Here is a 26,446-nt window from a genome sequence, read left to right as displayed (position 1 = left end):
ATCAGATCCTGCTACTCGGAGAGCCAGCAACAGAATGGACCGTGGTAATCGCTCTTGTCGCTCAAAAGTATGGCTTCACTATAGTAGACAATCAAAGCAGTTAGCGTCCACTGTCCAGATGCCGTGGCCGCGGTGCTCGGCTCACACACAATACAACAACAAAGTTAACTTCGGGAGAGAGCCCCCACAGATCTGCCCTTCATGCAACGAAGGGCAGATCGATGAGCGCATGGGGGGTTTTGCAGCCTGGCGCACTGGCGCAGCTCCATGCGCGTTGTGGATCTCTCATTTTATGGAACGAACGTACCACCGGTATGCTGTTAGCTTGTTGCTAACGGGACCCTGTTAGCAACAAGTCTCTCTCTCTCTCTCTCTCTCTCTCTCTCAGACGTTCTCTCTAACACGTCTCTCTCTCTCCCTCTCTCTCTCTCTCGCGCGCGCGCGTGCGTTAGAGAGAGACGCTCTCTCTAACACGTCTTTCTTTCTCTCTCTCTCTCTCTCTCTCTCGCGCGCGCGTTAGAGAGAGACGCTCTCTCTAACACGTCTTTCTTTTTCTCTCTCTCTCTCTCTCTCTCTCTCTCTCTCGCGCGCGTGCGCGTTAGAGAGAGACGCTCTCTCTAACACGTCTTTCTTTTTCTCTCTCTCTCTCTCTCTCTCTCTCTCTCTCTCTCTCTCTCTCTCTCTCTCTCTCTCCCCCTCCCTCCCGTTGAAGCACTGTAGTGTTGCACTGTTCTGATGTGATATTACCGGTATATGAAATAGCCTATCATACATTTAATTTTTATGTTATTATTTGCATCTGAACTTGTCAGTAGCCTAACTGTAGGCCTTTACCACAGTACTGTGGTAGTCTACTGTGGAAGAGGATGTTACACTATTTATTCATTACATGTCTTAAATTGACATTGAGCTTTTTTTTTTTTTTTAATATATTTTTTATCCCACGATTTTGTAACCCATTTTTCACCGCTGTGTCAATCATCTAATGTGATCCTGGGCTCTACACATCCTCCGCCAACCTGGGGAGAGCAACGGACTTAACTCATGCTTCCTTCATGCTTGAGTGTCCAAGTTGCTCCTTTACACCTGACAGGGGGGAGTTTCCCTGGTTGGACGTAGCGCGTGGAAGGAACACGTTATTCCAACCAGTTCCTTTCCCCTCCATCAGGCGCCCCGGCTGGCCAGGGGGAGGCAGTTTAGAGACCAGGATTACTGCATGTTTTTGTGAGGGTATCTACCCTAGGGGACACGGGGAGAACATGCAAACTCCACACAGAAAGGCCCTTTCGCCAACCCCGCCTTCGGGTATGGGCACTGATGACGCGGAGGAGGAAACACGCCGCCAGCACCCACAGCGCCCCGAGCGGGAATCGAACCCAGGACCTTCTAGCTGTGAGGCGACAGCACTACCAACTGTGCCACCGTGCCCCTTTGAGCTTTTTTGTTAAACATTTGACCTCTTTTATATCATTTTGGAACCGAAATAGGGAACCGTTAAGAACCGGAATCGATAAGCAGAACCGGAATCGGTACCGGACTCGAAAAAATCCTAACGATACCCATCCCTATCCGTGTGGCACCTGGTTCGGATCCCGCTCATGGCAAACTTAAAAACTTTTATTTTATAATGTTCTTTCGTAGCCTTTATTGTGTATGGACACAATAGCTACATTTTAGACTGTATCATTATTGTATATTATATTTAAAAAAATAGCCGTATTGAATTAATACATATTTTATTATTTGATAGGCAGGCAGGCAGACAGACAGACAGACAGACAGACAGGCAGGCAGACAGGCAGGCAGGCAGGCAGGCAGGCAGACAGACAGACAGACAGACAGACAGACAGACAGACAGGCAGACAGGCAGGAAGGCAGACAGACAGACAGACAGACAGACAGACAGACAGACAGACAGACAGACAGACAGACAGACAGACAGACAGGCAGGCAGACAGACAGACAGACAGACAGACAGACACGCAGACAGACTGTCTGTCTGTAATAAAGGCTACGAAAGAACATTATAAAATAAAAGTTTTTAAGTTTGCCATGAGCGGGATCCGAACCAGGTGCCACACGGAGCAATAAATCGAGAGGCATTTGCACAGACCCCTAGAGGCCTAGACTATTAGAAAACCGTGACTTACCTTAAAGAAACGTTCCACTGGGAGGCTGTCTTTTGCAACGAGAGCAGAAAAAAAAAAATATGAAGAAAGATAACGATATGATTGGGTGTTTTACAGCAGGAACTATTAAGTTAGCTATAATAATAATAATTAATATTCGTAGCACAGCCAGTGGTCACGTGACTTGACACATTTACCCCCGCACGCACGCACGCACCTCCCCTCCCGTATCGGACTATTGTCCCGTCTAACCTCCTGCCGACCTAATCACGGACAGGCCGACGTAATCACGGACCGGCCGACCTAATCATGGACCGGCCGACCTAATCACGGACCGGCCGACCTAATCACGGACCGGCCGACGTAATCACGGACCGGCCGACCTAATCACGGACCGGCCGACCTAATCACGGACCGGCCGACCTAATCACGGACCGGCCGACATATCAAACGACCGGCCGACGCACCTACGGACCGGCCGACCCATCGCACCGGCCGGCCGACGTATTTCACGTCGGCCGCTAAAAATGCATTCGGACCGACCGGCCGACCTATAAAAAGACCGGCCGACGTAGCCTGGTTAATAAACCAGACCGAATCAGCCGTTGGCAAAAAAAATTGCCTGTCGGCGGATTACGGTCTGGAGAGGCTCAATTGTACGCCCATTTCCTACACCAGAGAAATGGGGCGGCCAATCGGGACACGGTATGCAATATGGGCGGGCTTTGGTACAGTGACTTTCAACGCTTGAGACCTTTGACTGACAGTAGCTCTGACCAATTGCGTCAAAGAAAAAATGTTTCAACCCACCCCCCTGGAAATGAAATCCAAGCTGAGCCTCCCCAGACTAATATCCCGCGGTCCGTGCGATATTAGTCTGGTTAACCAGGCTACGGCCGACGGTGCTTACCTGCCGGCTTGTTGGCCGGAAGAAATGGATTCTGCCCTCCCTCTGCATTTCAGGGGTACTAGTGTACAGTACATCGATCATAGGGGCTGATCACACCAAAGCGTGTCACCAGCAAAAAACATTGTTTTCCTATGGCATGGTGTGCCTGGCATGCACGCCTCTGGGTTGTGCCACGCATCACCTTTTTTCAAGCGATAAAAGAAAATCACACCCGTGTGAACTGAGTGGTGCAACTCCCCTTTCTCCCCCCCCCCCCTCCTCTCCTCTCTCTCTCTCATTAGCAGGCAACAGTGCAGCACTAATACTATCTCTCTCTCTGTTTCTGGCAAACAGCGCCCCTACTGGTACTAATAGTCATATACTGGTGCTCATGGCCACATACAGTAGGTACATAATGTGAACGTGCTCATGGGTACATAGGTGAACACGGACATTGCTGTTCCTTGGAGTGGTTGCACCACTCAAAAATATATACTGTATATATATTTATATTTGTATAATCAAATTGTTCAAATAAAAACTACAAAAGATAGTTAGTTTTGGCTTATGCGGGTAGACTGTTCCTGTTTTGAAAGGATATTTCTGGAAAATGTCTGTCTGTGTGTGTGCGTGCGTGTGCATGTCTCAGGCTGCTGAAGAATGACCTGGAGGACCTGACGGTGGAGAGTGTGTTGGTGATCGAGGACTTCCAGGCAGAGGACCTGAACAGAGAGCTGAACTGTACGGCCTGGAACCAGAGAGGCAACGCTACGCGCAGAGCTACGCTGGCACTGGAGGGTGAGCAGTGTTGGGGTCAACCCATCTAGGTCTGACGTCGAAATAAAAATAAAATCTTCTAAATCCTCCAGTTTTCTGAAATAAATATTTTCACGATTTTTCAAAAATAGCAGACATCCTGTACAAGCTCGTAGAGCTTGTAGCTAAGTCCTGCCCTATGCGGGAGCTAACTATCTCCGTAGACAACGCCCTGGTAACGTCTGTCCCAACAGCCAGGAATCTCGGTGTTGTCCTGGACAGTCAGCTCTCGTTCAAAGCTCACATCACAGCTGTCACTCGATCCTGTAGGTTCACACTCTATAACAGGGGTTTTCAACAGGTGGTCCGTGGACCACTGGTGGTCCGTTGAGGTATTGCATGTGGTCCCTGACCATGCATTTAGCAATGTAGCAAAATGAAGATTTTGTATTTTCTTCCACGGAACAGTGCACTAATCCGTCTGTGCACTGTTCCGTGCACTGTTCCGTGGAAGTGCGTCAATGTTATCAGAATTACTGGGAAGTCTGAGGTTAATAAATTCCACAGAAAAGGCAGTTAGAATCTCAAGAAGGGTGAAGTGTACCAGCTTGCCTGATTGAGTCATCATTATTAGGAAATGTTAATGTGCCCATATAATCATGTCAGCATGTGCTATATCTTGCACGTATTTGCCATTTTTACTATATACAGTATATATTACTATTTCTATTATTAAAATAGTTCAAATAGCCGATAATAGCCATAATGTATGGATGTAGATCTGCTAGTTGAACTATTTTAAAATATTTTTCAAGATAGTAAAATATGGAGAAAAAAAAGTTTAGGGATAAAGCATGAAGGAAGTATGAGTTAAGTCCATTGCTCTCCCTAGGTTGGCGGAGGGTGTGTAGAGCCCGGGATCACATCACAGGATGATTGACACAGGGGTGAAAAATGGGTTACAAAATCGTGTGACAAAAAATATAAATTAAAAGAAAACCCCTGCTCTATAACATACGACGAATTAGACCGTTCCTCACCCAGGAATCAGCCCAGCTCCTAATCCAGACAACAGTCTTGTCAAAACTCGACTATTGTAACTCCCTCCTTACTGGCCTACCAGCATGTGCACTTAAGCCTCTCCAGCTGATCCAAAATGCCGCAGCTCGCTTGGTCTTCAACCAGCCAAAATTCTCACATGTCTCCCCCCTGCTCCGCTCCCTCCACTGGCTCCCGGTCGCTGCCCGCACAGAATACAAAACTCTGATGCTGGCATTCAAAGCAACCAAAGGTATGGCTCCCCCATATCTTGCAAGTATGATTGAACCCTACAAACCCTCCCGCGCACTCAGATCAGCCAACGCAGGGAAGCTGGAAGTACCCTCACTAAAAACGCCGGGACAACGCTCCACACGGCCCAAACTCTTCTCCCTTCTGGCTCCAAAACTGTGGAATGCACTTCCCATTGCAGTCAGAACTGCAGCATCACTCCCAATCTTCCGCCGTAGTCTGAAAACCCACCTTTTCAGACTCCATCATGGCCCATAGCACTTATCCTACCCCCTTAGATAGCATTTCGGTAGACTTAGATAGCATTTGATAGACTTATAGCATGTTATGTAGACAGCACTATAATTGCATTGTATATAGTCATAGCACGCCATAGTACATAATGTATAGCATAGTAGTATAGATATATAGTTTATATGTATAGTTTCATTATATAGATATTCCACTGTTACTTTCTTAGCTTACACATGTTTCATGATAAATGCTTTTTTGTGATGTATTCCCATGCTTTTTGTTCCTGCTTAATGTAAATCGCTCTGGATTAAGAGCGTCTGCTAAATGCCTAAATTGTAAATTGTAGATCTGCTATTTTCCAATAGCTAAAGCATAACATAATGCATAACATAATCCCAAAAAGGGTTAACGTAACGTGTTGGCGCCGTGTGACGCCGTTACTGTAGTTGGATACGTTGTTCGAGTAATGTAACGTGTTCGTCATGATTTTCAAATAGTAAAGTAATCCGTTATCTTCTACATCGGTGGTTCTTGAACTTTTTCCGTGCCAAGGATCCCCAAAATGATACGTATATATTTGGCGCGGATGCCCATCTGAAAACATTTTATGCCAGGGAGGATTTGTGTTGTTATTATTAATATTATTGTTGTTGTTGTTATTATTAATATCACTTTTCTTTTCTTTTTTTGAAACTTTATTTTTTATTATTTTCTTTTTTGAGATTAAGCAGGTTCTCTCGGGCACCACAGTACAATATAATTGTTACATTTCAATTGTTAACATTCAGAATGCAACGAGTCATCCAGTCCAAATAGATTGAGGTCCTATGAGATGGCTCTCAAAACGATCATTCACTTTGGCAGTCTGTTTTTCGCTCATTGATATTCTGTTGATTCATTACCATTAATACTTTCATGAATATAATCAGACCTTCATATGTGCAAGAAAATAGTACCAATAATAGCATTAACTAACATTACAGCAACAACGACATAGCAACACAAAAGAAAATCAAGGGATAAATAAATAATATATATATATATATACATATATATATATATACATATATATATATACATACATAAAATAAATAAAACACCTACGTAGTATGCCATTATTAGTATGTCTTCACACAGGTTTAGTCTCACATAGTTTCCTTTCTCACACGTAGTCACGTACACATCCAAAGGTCATTCATCAAATATCCATTACTGTGTATAGTATCCGTTTCTACCAGTATTTGTATGATTTTTAATTATTGGTTCTCTATCAACTATCAATTTACTTATCTTAATTGGGTTCTGTAGTCCGTTAACATTGAGTCTAATCATCGTCTCATTATAACCTGTGCTATCCTATGATGTACAAATATTGTCATTGTGAACCCAAGGCAGCCTTAACTTCTCATCATTATATACATTAATATAAAGCTTTCAATTAAGACACAAAAAACATATAAACGAAGACAGGACTTCGAGGTTTCTTTCATAAAGCAATACCTCATGAGTGGAAAGGTAATCCCCTGGGTCCCAGGAGACCCTTCCAACACTAACTATCTGCTAAAAAAATCAGGAACTAGTGTACAGTGATATGACATCTGTCGAGCCCCAGCCTGGTCTCCCAGACAGCGGGTCTGTATTAACATCGAATATCTGAGTATAAAACAACCTATCAGACAGGTATTTAGTATTCAGTCCAGTATATGTCCAAACAAAGGTAGTACTTATAGAAAGGGGAAAATAAAATATAAAAAACAAAGGTGAACGTTTTTCAGGTCTTATGTCCTATTCTGAGATCAAAGATACCTCCCAATACTTCGCCATCGTAATTAATCAGCTTTATGAGTTACTGTGATGTCATCTGGTGGCGGTGGAGGGTTTGGTGGTCGGGGAGTTGCGGTGCGGCGGAATTCCTGGAGCCTCCGTGTTGCCCTTCGTAGTGCGTCTCGGTCAAGTGGTGTCCTCTTCCCCGCCTCCACCCAGGATGATTTCCTCAGCTTCGCCAGGTTATCTACGGTGGTAGTTGTAGGGGTGGAGGTAGTAGTGGGTCGAAGGTTTTCCTCTTCCTCAGTGCTCATGATCCTCCTCTTCTTCAAATCCTCTCTTGCTTCCTCCATGCTGTTGTAAGTGGTGCTGGTTCCCAGTTCCCACGGGGCGACCAGCCCCATCGTAGAACACACGTAGTTTTGTCAAGGGGGGGTGTGGAAGGCGATTCCTTTATTTTTAAGGAGCATGCGAATCTGTATTTCTTGAGGGTAGTCATTATCAAAATACGCTATTTTGACATTCAGTAGGACAGTCTTTTTCTTCCATGCTGTATTACGTACCATTAATATCACTTTTCAAGACTTTTCTATGTACAAGCTCACGGCACAAAGTCACGATCAAGTACAAAAATAAAATATAGACATAATCAGTCCATGGCAATAGCCAGTCAGAAACTAATCATGTGAGCACAGTTGATTTGATTTCAACCAGGATTTGAGTCCTAATTACCATATGTCTCTAGTTTTAGATCCGTACGCAAAGAATTCCAAAGTTGTGCCCCCTTTTACTGAGAATGCAGACTGTCCTTGCACATGGGAACAATACAATCACCATTTGCAATGCACATTCAGCGACATGGCAGAGATTCAGAGAATGCAGAGAGGTCATCCTTTACGTCGCAGTATTCAAATTATTGTAGATTAGCTGGTGAAAGGACTAAGAACATCAAATGCTAATTATGCCTGTCTGTCAGGTTCCTTTTGAAGAAGCATCTCCAAGCCAAAGCACTTGTGGTTTCCATTGTGATTCTTTGACCTCAATTCATCAGGAATATTACATAATAATACAGTAGAAGAATCTTTCTAAAGTACCTATTTTTTTTCCGTTAATTCGTTTACCTAATGTATGCATTCATTGATTGGTGTGTGTGTGTGTGTGTGTGTGTGTGTGTGTGTGTGTGTGTGTGTGTGTGTGTGTGTGCGCGTGTGTGCGTGCGTCTGTGCGTGCGTGCGTCCGTGCGCACGTGTGCGTTCTTTATTTAATTTTCATGTCTTTGTGTGTTTTGCCTGAAGTGCTTTTAAGAAATGAAAATTCTAATTATCTCTCTCACTCTCCCCATCTTCCCTCTCTCTCTATCTCTCTGTCTCTCTCTCTCTCTCTCTCTCTCTGTGTCTCCTAGTCTCTCTACCATCAGTGGAGCTGGCGTGTGGCTTGGGTGTGACAGTAGCATTGATGTTGGTTCTGTTCGTCGTCTACCATGTGTTCTGGTTGGAGCTGCTGCTGTTGTACAGGAGCTGGTTCGGTACAGACGAACGCTACACAGGTAAACACAGCATAGATATTAATGTAATTAAACCCCTCTTTAAACCCCAGGACTCCTGAATCGCTACCCTCTTGTCTAGCGTCAGGGTCTTGAGCTCTACAGTGCTGTTAGCTCTGCTGTCGCGCCACGGTGAAGTCTTTGCATTGGTTACGCAAGGCAATTATTGTTATATATATTTTTTTCCAATATTGTTTCCGCCCAGTTTTTAGCACATTTGTTGAATCTAAAGTGGCTGTGCTCAATTCAGCAGACGTATCGATCGTCTAGAAGGTCAACACAGGACGTGATCAGACTGGGTCTAGATAGAGAGGGATGTCATAGTGAGACACCCTGAGGGCGAGAAGCGAGGTCGCGCCAAAACAACAGAGCTTCTTAATACGGCACAGTTGAGAAAGAAGCTGGAGTTAAACTATTAATCTGGTGTCAGTGAGGTCAGATGTAGAGTTGATGGCCGGCTCCATATATTCAGATCTAGTATGTCAAACCATGTATGGCTATCCAGGGTTTGATGAGGTCAGTGTCGTGATCTTCATATATGGAGATCCATGTGTTGATCCAACTTGGTTAATTTGCAATATGACTCGCGTCGCGGCAACCACACTGGTTACCATGAGACAATATGGGCCATGTATTGACATTCCCATATCTGGTCTTATAGATTTGCTAGCCGGCTCCATATAGATAGATAGATAGATATATAGATAGATATATACATATATGCAGATGTAGGTGATGATCCAGTCCATGGAGTGTGTCATGAGGCGTGATGTGGCGTGATGTGTCACGAGGTGTGACCATATATGGAGGCGTGACATGGCACGACACAACTGGCGGGAAATGCACAGGTTTTCATAGTAACTGCGACCTACAGTCACAATAAACCCATCCTTACAAAGACATTTGCACACACAACACATTTGACAGTTCAGTGGTGTACAAATCATAGGCATTTTGTCTACAGTGATGTAGGAAAAAGTGGTACAGTCACTAGTCAGATGAGTCATCCTTCAGGACCTTCACCATATCTTTAGTAGGTGTAGGTGAGTGAGTGTGGAGCGTACGCCAAGAGAACCGTATGATCATGAACGCTTGACCCCCACATTGAGGGGGCCCGCCGAGTGCTCCGTTATGCTGTGGGTGGCATTTCCCTGGAATTGATTGGCTCACCTCGTGCCCTTAGAGTAGAGGGTAGGGTCCCCGCAAATCAATGCAAAGTTATTCTGAGCGATCGCTTGCCTGGATCCGGATCATCGACTCCGCCTCTGCGTTTTGAACGGTTGACATTATCCAATGTGCGCTGGGTGTGGGTCTAACGATTAGCCAGTTCAAAACAGTCCCTCGCTGGTGCTGGACAATAGGTAGTTACGTTGTAAAAGAGAGAAGTCTGCTCATGTTTCGGCCATGGTTGGCCTTCATCAGGTGTTGTTGTTGAAGGCCAACCATGGCCGGAACGTTGTTTGTGAAATCTATGCCAAATAAATTAAACACTGTTGAACACACTGTACGTATGTGGAGCACAGCTGTGTGTGAACGATTAGCCAATCATCACCCGCTGACCTTTGTCAGGCTGTGCCCTGGAGCTGACAGCTGAGGTGACCGCTAAGGAGAAATAATCACGTAGTTGTGGGAATCATCATTCTTTTCAGGGTACTGAATCATACAGTATAGCCTACAGTTCACTAAAAAGTTTCATTCAAATGATTCGTTCACCAGTTGGTTCAGTGCTTGCTTGGCTGCAGCTCTGCCTCACTGAAGTGAAACACATCGATCAGTCAGCGCAACACGTTCATCAGGTTATGATCTCAACTACGTTCACCCCACTGTCCCCTCAGGTTATGATCTCAACTACGTTCACCCCACTGTCCCCTCAGGTTATGATCTCAACTACGTTCACCCCACTGTCCCCTCAGGTTAGGATCTAAACTACGTTCACCCCACTGTCCCCTCAGGTTAGGATCTAAACTACGTTCACCCCACTGTCCCCTCAGGTTAGGATCTAAACTACGTTCACCCCACTGTCCCCTCAGGTTAGGATCTCAACTACGTTCACCCCACTGTCCCCTCAGGTTATGATCTCAACTACGTTCACCCCACTGTCCCCTCAGGTTAGGATCTAAACTACGTTCACCCCACTGTCCCCTCAGGTTAGGATCTAAACTACGTTCACCCCACTGTCCCCTCAGGTTATGATCTCAACTACGTTCACCCCACTGTCCCCTCAGGTTATGATCTCAACTACGTTCACCCCACTGTCCCCTCAGGTTAGGATCTAAACTACGTTCACCCCACTGTCCCCTCAGGTTAGGATCTAAACTACGTTCACCCCACTGTCCCCTCAGGTTAGGATCTAAACTACGTTCACCCCACTGTCCCCTCAGGTTAGGATCTAAACTACGTTCACCCCACTGTCCCCTCAGGTTAGGATCTAAACTACGTTCACCCCACTGTCCCCTCAGGTTAGGATCTAAACTACGTTCACCCCACTGTCCCCTCAGGTTAGGATCTAAACTCCAGGCGCTCGTTTTGCGCCATGCACTCGAAATGTGCCTCATATATGACTAATAGGCAATTCACACTGAGACGGACTGAATCCGTTTCATTGGAACCGTTTCCGAATACGGTTGCCTGGTCCCCGATGGCCATGATTCACATTGCCCGAGATTCAACAGCGCACCCGGGTACACTTGCATAACACACTTTAATCCTCCTGATGGTGGTGTGCTTGATGGCTGGCACGCCCGGACACGCCCATCAACTCTGCGACATTGTCTCAAATAAATCCAGACACACTGCATTGCATTGCCTCTTTGCCGTTATACTACTTCACTGTCAGCCTGCCTGCTATTCACTGTGTCAGTCAGTTCTGTGCTCCAGTGTTTGTGTTTGATATTAGTTTGCTATGAATTCTACTTTAGCATTATTATTATTTTGTTTTACTTTGGATACTATGCCAAGCAAAGCCCAAGAGCCATGTGTAGTCCACAGGATAAGATCAGCGCTAACTGCGGTGCTGCAGATTCAACAGGAGACGGGCGGCGTTGAGAAATGCGCTGGTGTTACGCGTCGTGCAGCGGCTGTGTTTTTTTTTGTTGGCGCTTGGCTCGTCGACTAGAGATTATGTCACGTTCTTAAAAAAAACTGTCCACTTCCCACGCATGCATTCACATTGGAACGATCCGTATCTGAATACACTTCAACGGTCCAGAGACAAGCCCCCCATGCAGTCCCGGGGACGGTTGGGCGATCCGCTCCCGGGAACGGTACGCATCATTTACACTACCACAACATCTGCCAAGTGATCCCGAGTGCGCACCCATAGTGTGAATTGCCCCTCAGGTACACCTGGTTTTTGAGCGGTGGCACACCGTCTCCTACGCACAGCTATGTAGTCCTAGTGATTGATTTAGGGGAAATGTAATGCCACTCTAAGTGGGAGTCTTGGGAATCTCTTAGAGTGGAGAATGCATCTTCTAGCTTCTGTCTGATAATCAACCTAAGTGATCACCTTTATCCTATGACAAAACACTATCCGAAACCACTCCCATCTATCCTGATGGGAGTGGTCCTTTCCAGAATGACAAGACCCCCTTCCACCGGGCGCGAGGGGTCATTGAATGGTTTGATGTGTGGAAATGAATCACAAGTGAACAGCTATATGGGAGATGTGGGACCGACATGTTAGACAGTGTTGTCCACCACCAACATCAAAACCTCAAATGGAACATCCTTCGTTAGATGTTAATTGGTGCCCCATCCCACCAGTAGTTCGCCTTGGAAACCCAAGCATTTTTATTTGAGTTCCACAGACTAGACTTGTACTGTTCTAGAGGCTTGTTGTGGCGCTAAGACACTTTTCATTAAACTTGTCTCCCATCTGTAAGTGGGAGGTCGCTCATATCTTATTCTTTGTTGCTGTACTTAGCCTTCTTAAATGTTTTACTGCTTCCTGGGTAGTACCTATGACAGACAAAGTCAAACAAAGTCGGACAACAGTATGTTTGTCTATATGTACTGTACACTGTCTGATCAAAGGTCTTGTTGGCACAATGGCACAGACAGAATTAGAATAAAGATAACAGTGCATAGCAGTAGCATTTCTGGGTGTAATATATATGTTCTATGTAGTTTCATGGGCAGTGAGCGTCTTCTGCGGTCACTCCTCAAACATGTGACCATTTAGGTCAACTGAATAATAACAATAATAGCTTGAATTTATATAGCACCTTGTACAAAACCCAAGAAAGCTTTACATTAAAGACAAGGAACCAACAAACATACAGTACAAAACAACAAACTACTATATGCCATAATAATTAATAGGTGTCCTTTCAAGGCAGCTTTAAGGCCCTGTCCCCAAATATTTGCTTGCTTACTTGCTTGCAAACTGGGGTCTCGTACCAAAGAGTAGCCCACCTACAAGCTTGCGATGTGTCGTACTGCGGCAATCACAGTCTGTTTTATTGATTTGTACAGCAATAACTTAAGTCACGTGTGTGTGTGTGTGTGTGTGTGTGTGTGTGTTTGTGTGTGCGTGCGTGTGCATGTGTGTGTGCGTGTGCGTGTGTGTGTGCGCGTGCGGTCCTGCAGACAACAAGGAGTACGATGTTTACATCTCGTACGCCAGGAACAGTGAGGAGGAGCACTTTGTTCTGAACACCCTGAGGAGTGTTCTGGAGCAGGAGCTGGGATACACCGTGTGTATCTTTGATAGAGACAGCCTACCTGGAGGAAGTACGTATCTCAATGGATGAATGGTGGATGGATGAATGGTGGGTGAATGGATGGATGGATGCATGGGTGGATGGATGGATGGTGAATGGATGGATGGTGGGTGAATGGGGGGACTGCCCGTAAGTTGCCCGTTTGTCCGACCTACGTGACTGAGGTTAGGGTTAGTGACCTACGTGGCCGGTTAAGACTGGGGTTAGGGTTAGTGACCTATGTGGCCGGTTAAGACTGAGGTTAGGGTTAGCGACCTACGTGGCCGGTTAAGACTGAGGTTAGGGTTAGCGACCTACGTGGCCGGTTAAGACTGAGGTTAGGGTTAGCGACCTACGTGGCCAGTTAAGACTGGGGTTAAGGTTAGCGACCTCTTTCTATCCCTTAAAAAATCAATAAAGGCGTAAGCCGCAAAAAAATATCTTAAAAAAAAAAAAAAGGTTAGCGACCTACATGGCCGGTTAAGACTGGGGTTAAGGTTAGCGACCTATGTGGCCGGTTAAGGTTAGCGACATACGTGGCCGGTTAAGACTGGGGTTGGTGTTGGCTACCTACGTGGGCGGTTAAGACTGGGGTTAAGGTTAGCGACCTACGTGGCTGGTTAAGACTGGGGTTAAGGTTAGTGACCTATGTGGCCGGTTAAGACTGGGGTTAAGGTTAGTGACCTACGTGGCCGGTTAAGACTGGGGTTAAGGTTAGTGACCTACGTGGCCGGTTAAGACTGATGTTGGGGTTAGGGTTTGGGATAGTGTTAGTAATCGGTCTGACTAATGGGAGGTTGGAACAATGACATGTTACTGTGGATGTTTCTGTCTCGGTGGATGGCCATCTTAGCTATCTGTTACTGACCATCCATCTGTCCAGGGGTCCATATTGCATGTCTATCCATCCATCCATCCATCCATCCCTCCATTAACTCAGCCCTCTCTCATCCATCCATGCATCCATCCAGCCATCACAGACGACACGCTGACCTTCGTGGCTCGCAGCCGGCGCCTCCTGGTGGTCCTGAGCCGCGGCTACGGGGAGCGGGGCTCCCAGGGCCTGCTGGAGCTCCGGGCCGGCCTGGAGGGCATGGCCCTCGGGGGTCACCTGCGGGTCATCCTGCTGCAGTACGGCCCCTCCCGGTACCGGGGGGTGAGTGAGCTGCGGAGGGCCCGGCTGGCTCTGGCTCTGGTCCAGTGGAAGGGAGAGCGGGAGTCCGGAGAGCTGAGCTCCAGGTTCTGGAAGAGACTCCGAGTGGAGCTCCCCGTCAGGAGAGAGGCGGGAGGAGGAGGAGGGAAGGAGACGAGGACAGGAGACAAGGAGAAGGCCACATATAGGACCTATGAGAGTCAGAGCAGCAACAGCTCCCAGACGGCTCTGCTTCCGCCCTGCTGAGAGCAGTGGGAGCCCTGCTGAGAGCAGTGGGAGCCCTGCTGAGAGCAGTGGGAGCCCTGCTGAGAGCAGTGGGAGCTGAGGACGTTTCAGGGGGTCCCCAAACAGACAGGGAAACTTCAGGTTTAACCCTGGGTTTACAGTGGGGGTGACCTCTCATCTGTCAGCGCCACTGCCATAAACATTAATGTTGTTGTTAGTATAGGAATAAACACAGAAGCACCCGGAAGGAAGTGGACTGAAAAGGGGAGGAGCCAAACCCAGAGTTCCCGTTTAACACAAAACAAAGTATCTCCTTTGTTCTCTTTGCTTTACTAGATGGATTCCCAGATTTACAGTGAGGTATAACTTCAGGTTTAACTCTGGGTTACAATGAGGTTTAACGCTGGATTTACACAGTGAGGTTTAACCCTGGATTTACACAGTGAGGTTTAACCCTGGATTTACACAGTGAGGTTTAACTCTGGATTTACATAGTGAGGTTTAACTCTGGGTTTACACAGTGATATTTAACCCTGGGTTTACACAGTGAGGTTTAACTCTGGGTTTACAGTGAGGTTTAACCCTGGGTTTACACAGTGAGGTTTAACCCTGGATTTACACAGTGATATTTAACTCCGAAATACAGAACACAAAATCAACAATATACATTTAAATACAGCAATATCAAATATGAATCGGAAGACAGAAAGCACTCAAAACTAAAAGAACTATAACAGATAGACCGAGAAGTAATTAAAACAGTTAGCAAATGGAACCTTGAGGCTCAGGAAGTCACTCGAGCGGGTCTGATAGGGACTTGGATTCTCATCCAACATAGCAAAAGTAAGATGGGTCAGGGGACCATTCCTGAGATGGCTTTGAAAATAAACAGATACCAGTGCTTGTCCTGTCTCTCAGTTCCCATAGAGTGTACAATGATGGGTATACTGTCACCCATCTTAGGGCAGAATGATTGTCTTTTTACAGGATGCCGGAAAACATGCTTTGTTGATCATAAAAGCTAAGAACCTAACATCTGTACACTGTGAGTATACACTATAGAGTGCTATGTCTACACAATATGCAGTGAGGTACATTCAAGTTGAACTCTGGGTTTACACAGTGAGGTATCTTCAGCTTTAACCCTGGGTTTTCATTGAGGTAATGTCAGCTTTAAACTCTGGGCTTTCCATGGTTACAACACAGTGGTTCACTTCTTATCACTGTACATTGCCGTTGATGCTGAACACCCTGTAGCCTGCTTAGAAGGGGATGTTCCAGTTAACGGATCAATGTGTATAAAAAACACCGCCTACTGAATAATCAATTCTATTAGAATTTGTGCACCAAGCTCAATGGCAATCCGGGAGGGTTTCTTAGCAGAGACCGACAAAACCCTTTGGTTTTCTAATTTCCATGATTTCATTTTTAATGAGAGGTATAGAGTTTGAGGGAGGGAGTTATCTGTGTCAGCTTCTTGAGTATGTATTCTCCTACAACAGAAGCTGATTGAACCACTAAAGTCTTGTACTGATTGTATGTAGAAGAAATGAAAGTAAGGCTTCTTACTACTTTGAAATATGTTTTAAAATGTTGTTTTTTATTTGTTCCCAAGTCCGTTTTATCCTGCAGGAGTTGTAACAAAGTATAAACCAGGTGTTACTGTGGGGCTGTGAGTCGAGGTGTGCCATTGGATTTTGACAATCGCACATTATTTTACTAGATCTATACAAAACGTTACTATATTAGTATTTTGTGCACACTCATTTCTAATACAGAGGAAAACATTATGAATGCTTTCAACAATGCAGGTGTGCCTTATGATTTGTGCCTTATGATCTTGCTCTTTGGAGTGTCTTGGACATTTTTGTTAAACATTTAATGTTTATTTCTCGACTCAAATGTTTTCATTCTTGAATGTACTGTTTTTTCAAGCTGATAAACAAACATAATTATTGTCAGATGTACTTGTTGTGGCCTAACAATGAGAGAGATAGTATAAGCTGATTAATTTACACATTCACTTGCAGCACTTCACAGCTGCAATACAGTAGTTATTTTTTAGCCTTTTTTAGGTGTTTGAATTGTAACAATTGTTTGTATTTGTATAATATTATAAGTAGTTTTTTTTATTTTGTTTGAAAAGAAGATGCTGATATCACAAGTACAAGTTCAGAAAAAGAAAATGCATGATGTTAAACGATAGTGGAATTATATTGCATGTCATTTATTTTCTTTTTCAAAATTATTTAACATTCTTCTACAGTAAATCGTGCTTGTTGAGTATTGAGTGGGATTTTCACTTTACACTTTTGATATTGTTCAACAATTTGTCACAGTTGTTTTTGTATGTTTGTATTTTTATATATTGTTGTTTTTTTTGGTGTTTAAAAAATAAATATTTGAAGTTTTTCAGGTCCGGGTTTAGAAGGCATTTTTATAATCGGCCTCGGGTCTCAATGGGATAAATGACTCATCTCGCATCTCATATCATGATTATCATTCATTGGTTTCCAAACTTTTCAGTTTGAGACCCAAAAGCGAGATTAGACGTTTAGCGTTGTAGTGAAAATAGCAGATCTACAAGTGCACAACCTGTCACTTCGCGCTTGAACTTGGCTCACTTCAACCGCGTTATGTCTCTGCCAGCGTCAGTTGTGCTCTTGTGATTATCCAAAGATCGGCAAGGATTTGGGTATTGTAATGGATGTCATGGAAGACATTTTCCCATGAATTTAATTAAAACATTTACCTTTTATTGGTTGTAACGGTACAATATTTAATGTCATATCCCTCCATCAAAGATAATGAACCTACATGATGTGGTTTGGATGTAATTACTGACTATATGATTTTAAATGAGCAGCTATACAGTGGCTAAAATCATTACTGACCAGGTCCATATAAAACTAAAGGTTATAGGTTTCCCTTGATGCAAAAAGCTATCCTCCTGTCTTGTCTTCTGCTTGCCTTCATCTTCCCTCCCTTGTACTCTCTTTTCCTCCCCTCTCCTCCCCTCCCTTACAATCCTCTCTCCTGTCTTCCTTTCTCTCCTCTCCCCTCCGTTCCGCTCCTCTGCTCTCTTTCCTTCCCCTCTCTTCCTGTGCACAGACCTATCCGAGGCGGTGTTACATTGTATGTCGGTGAGTCGCCGCGTGCTGCTGGTGGTGAGTCCAGACTACACGGCGGAGAAGAGCTTCAGCCTGCTGGAGTGTCGCCTGTCTCTCTACCTCCATCACGGCCGCCGTGGCGGCGGCGCCGCCACCATCGTCGTCGTCGGCTACAACCGCTCGCTCCATGGCGCCACCGCGTGTCCGGAGCTGGTCCAGCTGCGGCGGGCCGCGGCCACCACCGTGGCGTGGCGTGGGGCGCGCCGGTCGGAGCCCCGGGGCTCAGGCTTCTGGAAGCGCCTGAGGCTGGCGCTGCCCGTCCGGCCCTTGAAGCTGGGCAGGAGGATGATCGACAGCACCTCGTCCCACTCTGACCTGGGGGGCGTTCTTCTGCTGCAGCTCGCCGACAGGAGGGCGAGAGACACGGGGAGTCACGAGAACGACGCCAACAGAAACCAACGCAAACGGGAAGACGCGCGGCCGCAGCAGCTCTCGTCGTCCGCTCAGAACCGAGGCAGACACACCCTGCCCAGAGGGAGGAGCAAGCTGAGGAACGGGAGGGGACAGAGCCTGGGGCAGGGCGGCAGAGAGTCCAGGTCAAAGGGCAGAGAGGTGGCGGGGGGGCAGGCGGGGCGCGTGGGTTCGGTAGGTCGGGCGGAGTCTCTGGCGGGGGTGGAGCTAACGGTGGAAACAGAGATTCGGCGGGAAGTGACGTCACACCACGGGACACAGGACAGACAGGAAGTGACGTCACATCGTGGGACACAGGACGGAGAGGAAGTGACGCTACATCGCGGGACACAGGACGGACAGGACAGACTTTCTGACCACACGCCTGACTCCAGCTCCAGCCCTTTTCCCGCCGACTCCACTCACGACACCCTTCCCAACTCCATCTATGACTCCACCCCCACGACACTAACCCCTCCCAAGGCCACACCCCCTTCCCCGTCCCTGACCAATCCGAGACGAGAGGAGGAGACAGAGACACCGGACTGATTCATGTTGTTCTATTAACACTTCCTAAGCAGCCTGGAGGTGAGGCTGACCAGTGGTTCTCAGACCTTTCCATGTCAAGGAAGTAGATCTGCTATTTTCAAATATACAATGTAATTTATATAGGGTTAAAGTGGTTCAAAGTATTTTGACTAATAATATTTGACTGGAACCTCGTCTAGGACGGCTGGGGGTCCCCCGCCTGGACTCCCCTTTGAGAACCACTGATATGAACTGCTGATCAATAAACTGCTGATCAATTCACCACAATGCCCCCGGACTCGGACTGGACTGCTGGCTAGCAAATTATGTTAAGCGTTATGGAAATAGACCTACTCTACTGCTTGTTTAATATGGGGTTGTGTTCGATTTGAATCAAATAAATAATTGACTTTCATAACAGTAGTTTAGAAATTCTAAAAATGGATTATCAATTCGGTTGAGATGTGTCTTTGAAGCTTGTAAACAGGGTACTGATGAGGAGGTAACAAGCCCCTGTTTTGTACCTCATTTTATACACAGTGTTCTTCTGTTTTATAATAAAAGTTCTCAAAATTAAACGAGTTTTGGATTAAATTGCTGAGGAGAGCCAACATCATGATTAACTGGCCTTCAACAGATACATTCACAAAATAATAGGCTATAGGCCCTACTGGTTAGTGGAAGCTGACCAACCAGTAGGCTATAGGCCCTACTGGTTAGTGGAAGCTGACCAACCAGTAGGCTATAGGCCCTACTGGTTAGTGGAAGCTGACCAACCAGTAGGCTATAGGCCCTACTGGTTAGTGGAAGCTGACCGACGCAACCATGCAGGCAATTGGCACTCTGGCTGACCAATAAGAACAAAAGTAGTGCATGTGTTGACTGAAATATTCACTGCAATTGTTTTTGTACATTCATATACATTTTCAACTATGACCCAACTGTCATGTTGTTCATGACTTTAACTTTAACTTAATTGATTTAATCTAAATTCTTATTTGAACAAGGTCACAAGAAAAAGCCTTGCTTCATTTAGGGAACAAACAGCCAAAGTGAGATTTGTTTTAATCAGGAAGATGTAAGAGTGCTAATATTACAAACTGATTGGATTGCTATTATTATTCCCTTTTCACTGGAACACCCCAAAAATGCTGCAGCAAGAATGTTAACTATTAGTACATATCTGGCGATACTGCACTGCCTAGCCATATCTTTTTAGATTTGTAGCCCCTTTATTTGCACAGTTTATCAACCTGACCGGATGTCGCCTTTAGATCTGGCGATCCAGTGGCCTATAGGAAGGCAAGGAACGACCTGGACAGAGGCATAAAAGAGGCAAAAGGAATGTATGGGAAAAGGATGGCAAGTCAATTTAATGACAACAAGGACACTCGGAAACTGTGGCAGGGATTTCACACAGTAACGGGCTACAAGCCTGCTTCGCAGCCAGCCCCCACCGATCCATCACTTCCTGACAACCTCAATGCCTTTTACACACGGTTTGAGGCCACAAATGACAGGGAGGTGCAGAGATTTCCACTCTCACCCACAGACCAGGTGCCCCAGCTATCCACCACTGAGGTTAAGAGGGCCTTTTCCAGCATTAACCCTCGAAAGGCTACTGGACCAGACAATATACCAGGCCGGGTGCTGAAAGACTGTGCAGAGCAGTTAAAAGATGTTTTACTGACATTTTCAACATCTCTCTCAGTCAAGCCAGAGTGCCTGCCTGTTGGAAGAGCGCCACCATTATACCTGTGCCCAAAAAGCCCAGCCCAGGCTGCATGAACGACTACCGCCCTGTGGCCCTTACCCCAATCGTTATGAAATGCTTCGAGAGGCTGGTCATGGAACGCCTCAGCGCCGACCTGGACCCATACCAGTTCGCTTACAGACCAAACCGGTCTACAGAGGATGCTATTTCCACCATGCTCCACCTCACTCTGTCGCATCTGGAAAAGGCAGACACCTATGCCAGGATCCTTTTTCTAGACTTCAGCTCTGCCTTCAACACTATCATACCACAGCAGCTGGTGGAGAAGCTGAGGGTGTTGAAGGTGGACAATGTTACCTGTAATTGGATCCTGGATTTCCTGACACAGCGGAGGCAAACAGTCAAAGTAGGCAACATAACATCCAAAGCCATTGAAGTGAACACAGGATCTCCTCAGGGATGCGTACTGAGTCCCCTAATGTTCACTCTTCTTACACACGACTGCAAGGCCAGGTTCAGAAGCAACCACATCCTAAAATTTGCGGATGACACCACCGTGGTCGGCCTCATAACAAAGGGGGATGAAGCTGCCTCCAGAGAGGAAGTTGAACAGTTGGCAGCTTGGTGTAATTAAGGCGCACAATCTTTCCCTCAATAACAAAAAGACCAAGGAAATGATTGTGGACTTCAGGACGAGAACCAGGCCACAACACCATCCTATATGACCATCGACGGCTCAGCCGTAGAGAGGGTAAAAAGCACCACTTTTTTGGGAGTGCTGCTGACGGACAACCTGGCCCCGAGCAGCAACACCACTGCCATCATTAAAAAGGCCCAGCAGCGTCTCTACCCACTCCGTCAGCTAAAGAGAGTCGACCTGCCTGTCCCAGCCCTGACCATGTTTTATAGAGGCACTATTGAGAGCACCTATTGTTTTACCTCCTGGTATGGAAGCAGCACGGCTGAAGAGAGGAAAAAGCTGGACAGGACGGTGAGAACAGCCAGCAAAATCATCGGTACCTCACTGCCCTCCCTGGCAGACATATACCAGCAAAGGTGCATCAGGAGAGCAACTGGTATCACCACCCCTCTCACAGCCTGATCTCCCTTTTGCCCTCTGGGAAACGGTACAGGAGCATCAGTGCCAGGACAGAAAGGATGCGGAGCAGCTTCTTTCCCCAGGCAATCAGGCTCCTGAACTCTAGCCTCCCTGGCAGATAGGACATGAACTGTGATCTATGTTCAGTTTTTTAAATGGTTTTTATTCTATTAATCTTTTTTATGGATCCCTGTAGTTTTTAGGACTTATTTATACTTAGTATTGTCTTGCACTGATAATTTATTATTGTATGAGCCTGTGCTGTCTTTTTTAACTAGGAGAAACGTAATTTCGTTTTTTTTTCTGCTGCTACAGTTGGAAACAAATGACAAAATAAAGCAATCTTGAACCCACCTTCATATATTACAGACTCCATTTAATTTCATGCTCCTGCCAAAACACTACAAAAGTGAGACTGCCTTCTGCTTCTGGCCCTAATTTATGGGATACACTACCACTTGTTCTTTTGTTGTTCATCTTTCATCATCTTTTTTTGTTTACAATGTAGGCTTATTAGATATTGTTCTTGTTTTTTGTTTTTTTATTTGCTTGCTTTGATTTTTATGTGAAAGACTTTGGGCTGCATTTTCGGTATGCTTTACAAATGAAGTTATCATTTTATATATTTGTATTTATATTTGAACACTGCTGTTACTGTTAAAGTACAGCATGAAATATATTTGATTGCAATAAATTACATTAACTCCAGTGACTTGCTGTAAATGTACCAAAGCTTTTCCCAGATAGGCTACATGATATAATATAAAGTGAATTGAAGCCAGGTTTGGTTTATTGTTCCAAATGGAGAGCATTAGTGGGTGTTGTTTGCTGTGAATTGTACAGTAGCTGACAGGAATAACGTTTAGGAGCGACGGCCGTCTACTCTACACTACCTCACTGTATTGTTTGTGTATTAAATAGACAAACCACAAACAGTAAAGTGGGGTAGACTGTCAACAATACAGTACATATCAACAAACCATCTATCGTCACTGTCAGGTGGAACTGGAAACCTCATATGTCCAAAAACCAAAATTGTTACAATTTCTAAAATAGCAAAAAGTAGCAGATCTACAAGCTCAAAATGTGTAGTTTTGCACCACACTTCGAGCTTGTGGATCAGTGACACTCTAGTTACTAGAGTGTCACTGATACTAGTCTAGTATGATCTAGATGAACACAAAGTTAGTATGGAGAGGAGATGAGGTAGTACATGAAACTTGAGTCTGATAATCCATCCATTCATTCCATCCATTCTTCACTTGCCAGCTTGATTTAATATAGGGGGCAGCTGTGGGGGGAAAAGCACCATTTATAGATTTGGGCCTGGGCCATGGCTCAGAGGTCCAGGCAGCTTGGCTGGTAATCCAGTCTGGCAGTGTGCCCCATTTCCTGTCAGCATACTGTCTGTCCCTCCACAAATAACATTAACAACAAAAAAGATTTCCAGGAAGTGATCACTGATAGAAAAGTTCCAGGAAGTGAGGTAACAACTACAGGCCAAGTTGCGTCTTACACACACACACACACACACACACACACACACACACACACACACACACACACACACACACACACACACACACACACACACACACACACACACACACACACAAACCCAAACAAACATGTTTAAATTACTCCTAAACATTTTGCCAAACATCACACACTCTCCTATCCTCCTGGTGGAGACCTGTGCCCAGAAGGGCACTTTTTCTAGTTAATTTATGCATGTCTTAGGGCCCATTTAACCATATAATGCATTTGGATGGCAAAAATGGCAGATCTGCAAGTTCAGTGTCTTGAATGAGATGTGCTGTGAGTTTGCATATCTGCTATTTTCCAGCATATAGGACCATTGCACAGTGAAGTATAAACAAGGCTTTAGGATTTATAAGTCGTTTTTAGAATCCTCCACCTCAGGAGCATATCCACGGATAACCCAAGCCGTGCATATCCACGGATATCCAAAGCCGTGCATATCCCAAGCCGTGTATATCCACGGCTTCCCAAGCCGTGCATGCCTATATTCCCACTATAGGCTGAGGAAGAAATGCCACTTGACAGTTTGCTTCTGAACTAATGATGCCTCTTTTTTTTATCAAATCAGATTCGGGGATGACATCACAAGAGAAGGCTTGGTGACCCATGGAGCCCCCACCCCTCCAATGTATATTTTTATGACCAAATCATTATTTTTTATGATCTATTTTTATATGGGGCAGTCAATAAATGTTTATTCTCCCAAGAAACATCTCTGAGGTCTTCTTTTTCTGACACATATTTGGATATTCTTTTATTCAGAAAGTGTATGTGTAAATAAAATTGTTGCTATTATATTATTATTATTGTATTATTTATGTACATATATACATATATGTACATGTGCTTATATGTACATGTGCTTATATGTTCATATAAGTGCATATGCACATATATGTTCAGGGGGTCCAATTGCATATGCCACATATATGTCTAACATATAAGTTTCATATAAGTCCTTGACATGTTTCTGCTATATGAAAATGGTGCTGGTGTTGAATATTGTCTGTGATATAGTTTAATTGAATTGCACTGTTTACAGCACTTTAAAGAAGACAATAGGACAATGACCATTCACACCTAGTGTCATCCCTAATCAGTGGGATTGAGCCCATGCTGTGAGTGCTTATAGGCAGGAAGTGACACTCTGCCTTCAGATTCGATTCGATTCAGAATTGTTTGACCTTGAACTTGATGCCAACATTGTTCCACGTCAACCCTTTCCCCTGTTTTTAGTATTGTTAAACCGTGTAGGAAATAAAATGAAATCTTAATTGCAAGCAAGAAGTTGTCCCGTCTGATGGTATTTGCACCGCTACAAGTTTTGGTGCCGAAACCCGGGAGAGAGATCTAAACAAGATCTATCTATGAATGAAGAAGCGAATACACAGACACCAGCCATGGCGGACATACAAAGAAACAAAAGATTACGGGGAGCAGTTCGAAGTGCCACGACCGCAGCTGCTTTAAGGAATCTCCTGGACCTGGAGCCTCCTATAACCTGGTGAGTCTCAGAGGAATATGTTTTCTTTCTATTAGTCCAGGGGCCAATACTGATATTTTCACAAATTGGTACCACTTTGGTGGCCGCACATTTTTGGTATCTTTGTGTTCCTACATGTCTCTAGTTTATATTTTGGTATTATAACCCTTCCAATTCAGTAGTTTAATGCCAGTTATCACTCTTTAAACAAACCTACCCCATATGAAACTGTGATGTGTGTATATCCTTTATATGACTTCTAGACAATACATTTTGGTAACCAGTGGTCTTATAAAGAGTTGATCCTAAGGTCATTTTCTCAGTAGTATCCTTTTCTGCTCACAACTTTTTTCTATTGTACATATTTAATTAGATAATTTGCATATTTTAATATTTTAGTGGAAATAATTGCACAATCTATCAAATTAAAGTTGAATATGGTCGAAAAGTATAACATATACGTGGAAACAAATAGTAGATACCATTTTCGAGTTAGTGGCCATAGCAAATTTGGCCATCATTTGGCTATAGTAGGGCAGTTTAGAGGCTCCAACAGCACCCAAGTCGCATGTTTTCATAACATGTTTCTTTTTGGGGACCCTTATGGTGTCTAGTTACGATTTCTTCTTGTTGCCCCAACTAATATCCAATGGGGGTTAATTTTATACACCTGACCTATACCCCCAAAACGAACCGTATGATTGAGATAACAGAAAATGCCATAACTTTTGAAGTAAACAACATACAACACAAATTAACATATTGTCTATATGAGTTGGACCCAAGGAATTCATTAAAGTGGTTATTATTAAGATTCAAGCACATCTTGACTCCATTTCAGGACAAAAAAGTTCAAAACTACAAGAAAACGTTCAAAACACATCTATACTTCTTTGTTCAAAATGTTTGAGGTGTATTCTTTTTAACACATGCTTTTTAAGACCCTTATGGTGTCTAGTTAATGTCTCCTTGTTGCCCAGGTCAAATAATGTCACAAGGGGTTCATTTTAACCATTTCTTACACCTATCCCCAAAATGAACCATAAGATGGAGATAATAGAAATACCATAACTCTTGAAGTAAACAACATACAATGACAATTTTTTCTATATAATTTGTACCCAAGGAATTCATTAAAGTGGTTATTATTAAGATTTAAGCGCATCTTGATTCTATGTTAGGACAGAAACAGCAAAAAATAACCAGAAAACATTTAGTAGAGGGGTCCCTATTTATTACATGCGCAAGCAGAGCGCGCAAGTACTGTAATCGGTTGCGTATGTCGGTGGTGTCGCTCGGCCAATCAGGGACCAAGTATGTATGTATGTCGGTGGCATCACTCGGCCAATCAGGGACAAAGTATGCATGTATGTATGTCGGTGTTGTCCATCGGCCAATCAGGGACCAAGAACAGCTGGGTATGTATGTCGGTACATTCCACCAGCCAATGAGAAACCACTGTTCTCGATGACATAACTAAAGTACGTTTCAAAATTGGTATAAGGTCAATAGGGGGTATGTATCGGCTGTGTATATGTGTGTATGTCTGTGTACTCCACCGGGCAATGCGGGACCACTGACCACTGCTGTATTTCAAACCTAGACAGCAGCAGAGAGCTTTAGGACTCAGAGCAGCAGTCGTACCAGCAGTGGTGAGCACACCGCATGGCGTACTCTGTTTGCGCACATGTAGGCCATGCATGGCCTACTTACTTGTGTGCAATGCGCAAGTTGGCAGCTCGACAGAGTGCATTTCTAGTTTGTTTCTGGTTTGGAATTTTGTCATCCAATATTCTATATAGGACCTCTAATAGAGCAGTTGAGACGAATAACT

General features: G+C 44.7%; 1 protein-coding gene across 4 annotated transcripts in view; it reads left to right on the top strand.

The window, feature by feature from the left end:
• The window catches only part of il1rap (interleukin 1 receptor accessory protein), a 44,679-nt gene extending 27,578 nt beyond the window's left edge, over positions 1–17,101 (top strand). For 3 of the 4 annotated variants that reach the window (XM_083773343.1, XM_083773340.1, XM_083773341.1), the window contains exons 10-14: positions 3,668–3,816; positions 8,465–8,608; positions 13,196–13,339; positions 14,280–15,058; positions 15,288–17,101. In XM_083773343.1, the coding sequence (XP_083629469.1) occupies positions 3,668–3,816; positions 8,465–8,608; positions 13,196–13,339; positions 14,280–14,707 (865 nt within the window). In that variant the 3' untranslated portion in view covers positions 14,708–15,058; positions 15,288–17,101. Of the gene's footprint in view, positions 1–3,667; positions 3,817–8,464; positions 8,609–13,195; positions 13,340–14,279; positions 15,059–15,107; positions 15,141–15,287 lie in introns of those variants that run through there. The other variant, XM_083773342.1, reaches the window with a different exon arrangement.
• Positions 17,102–26,446: the final 9,345 nt, after the last annotated feature.

Source organism: Protomyctophum parallelum (genome assembly GCF_964188405.1).
Source record: "Protomyctophum parallelum genome assembly, chromosome: 9".
Lineage (NCBI taxonomy): Eukaryota > Metazoa > Chordata > Actinopteri > Myctophiformes > Myctophidae > Protomyctophum > Protomyctophum parallelum.
Note: the sequence above shows the minus strand (reverse complement) of the source record. Positions and strands in the feature narration are given on the sequence as shown.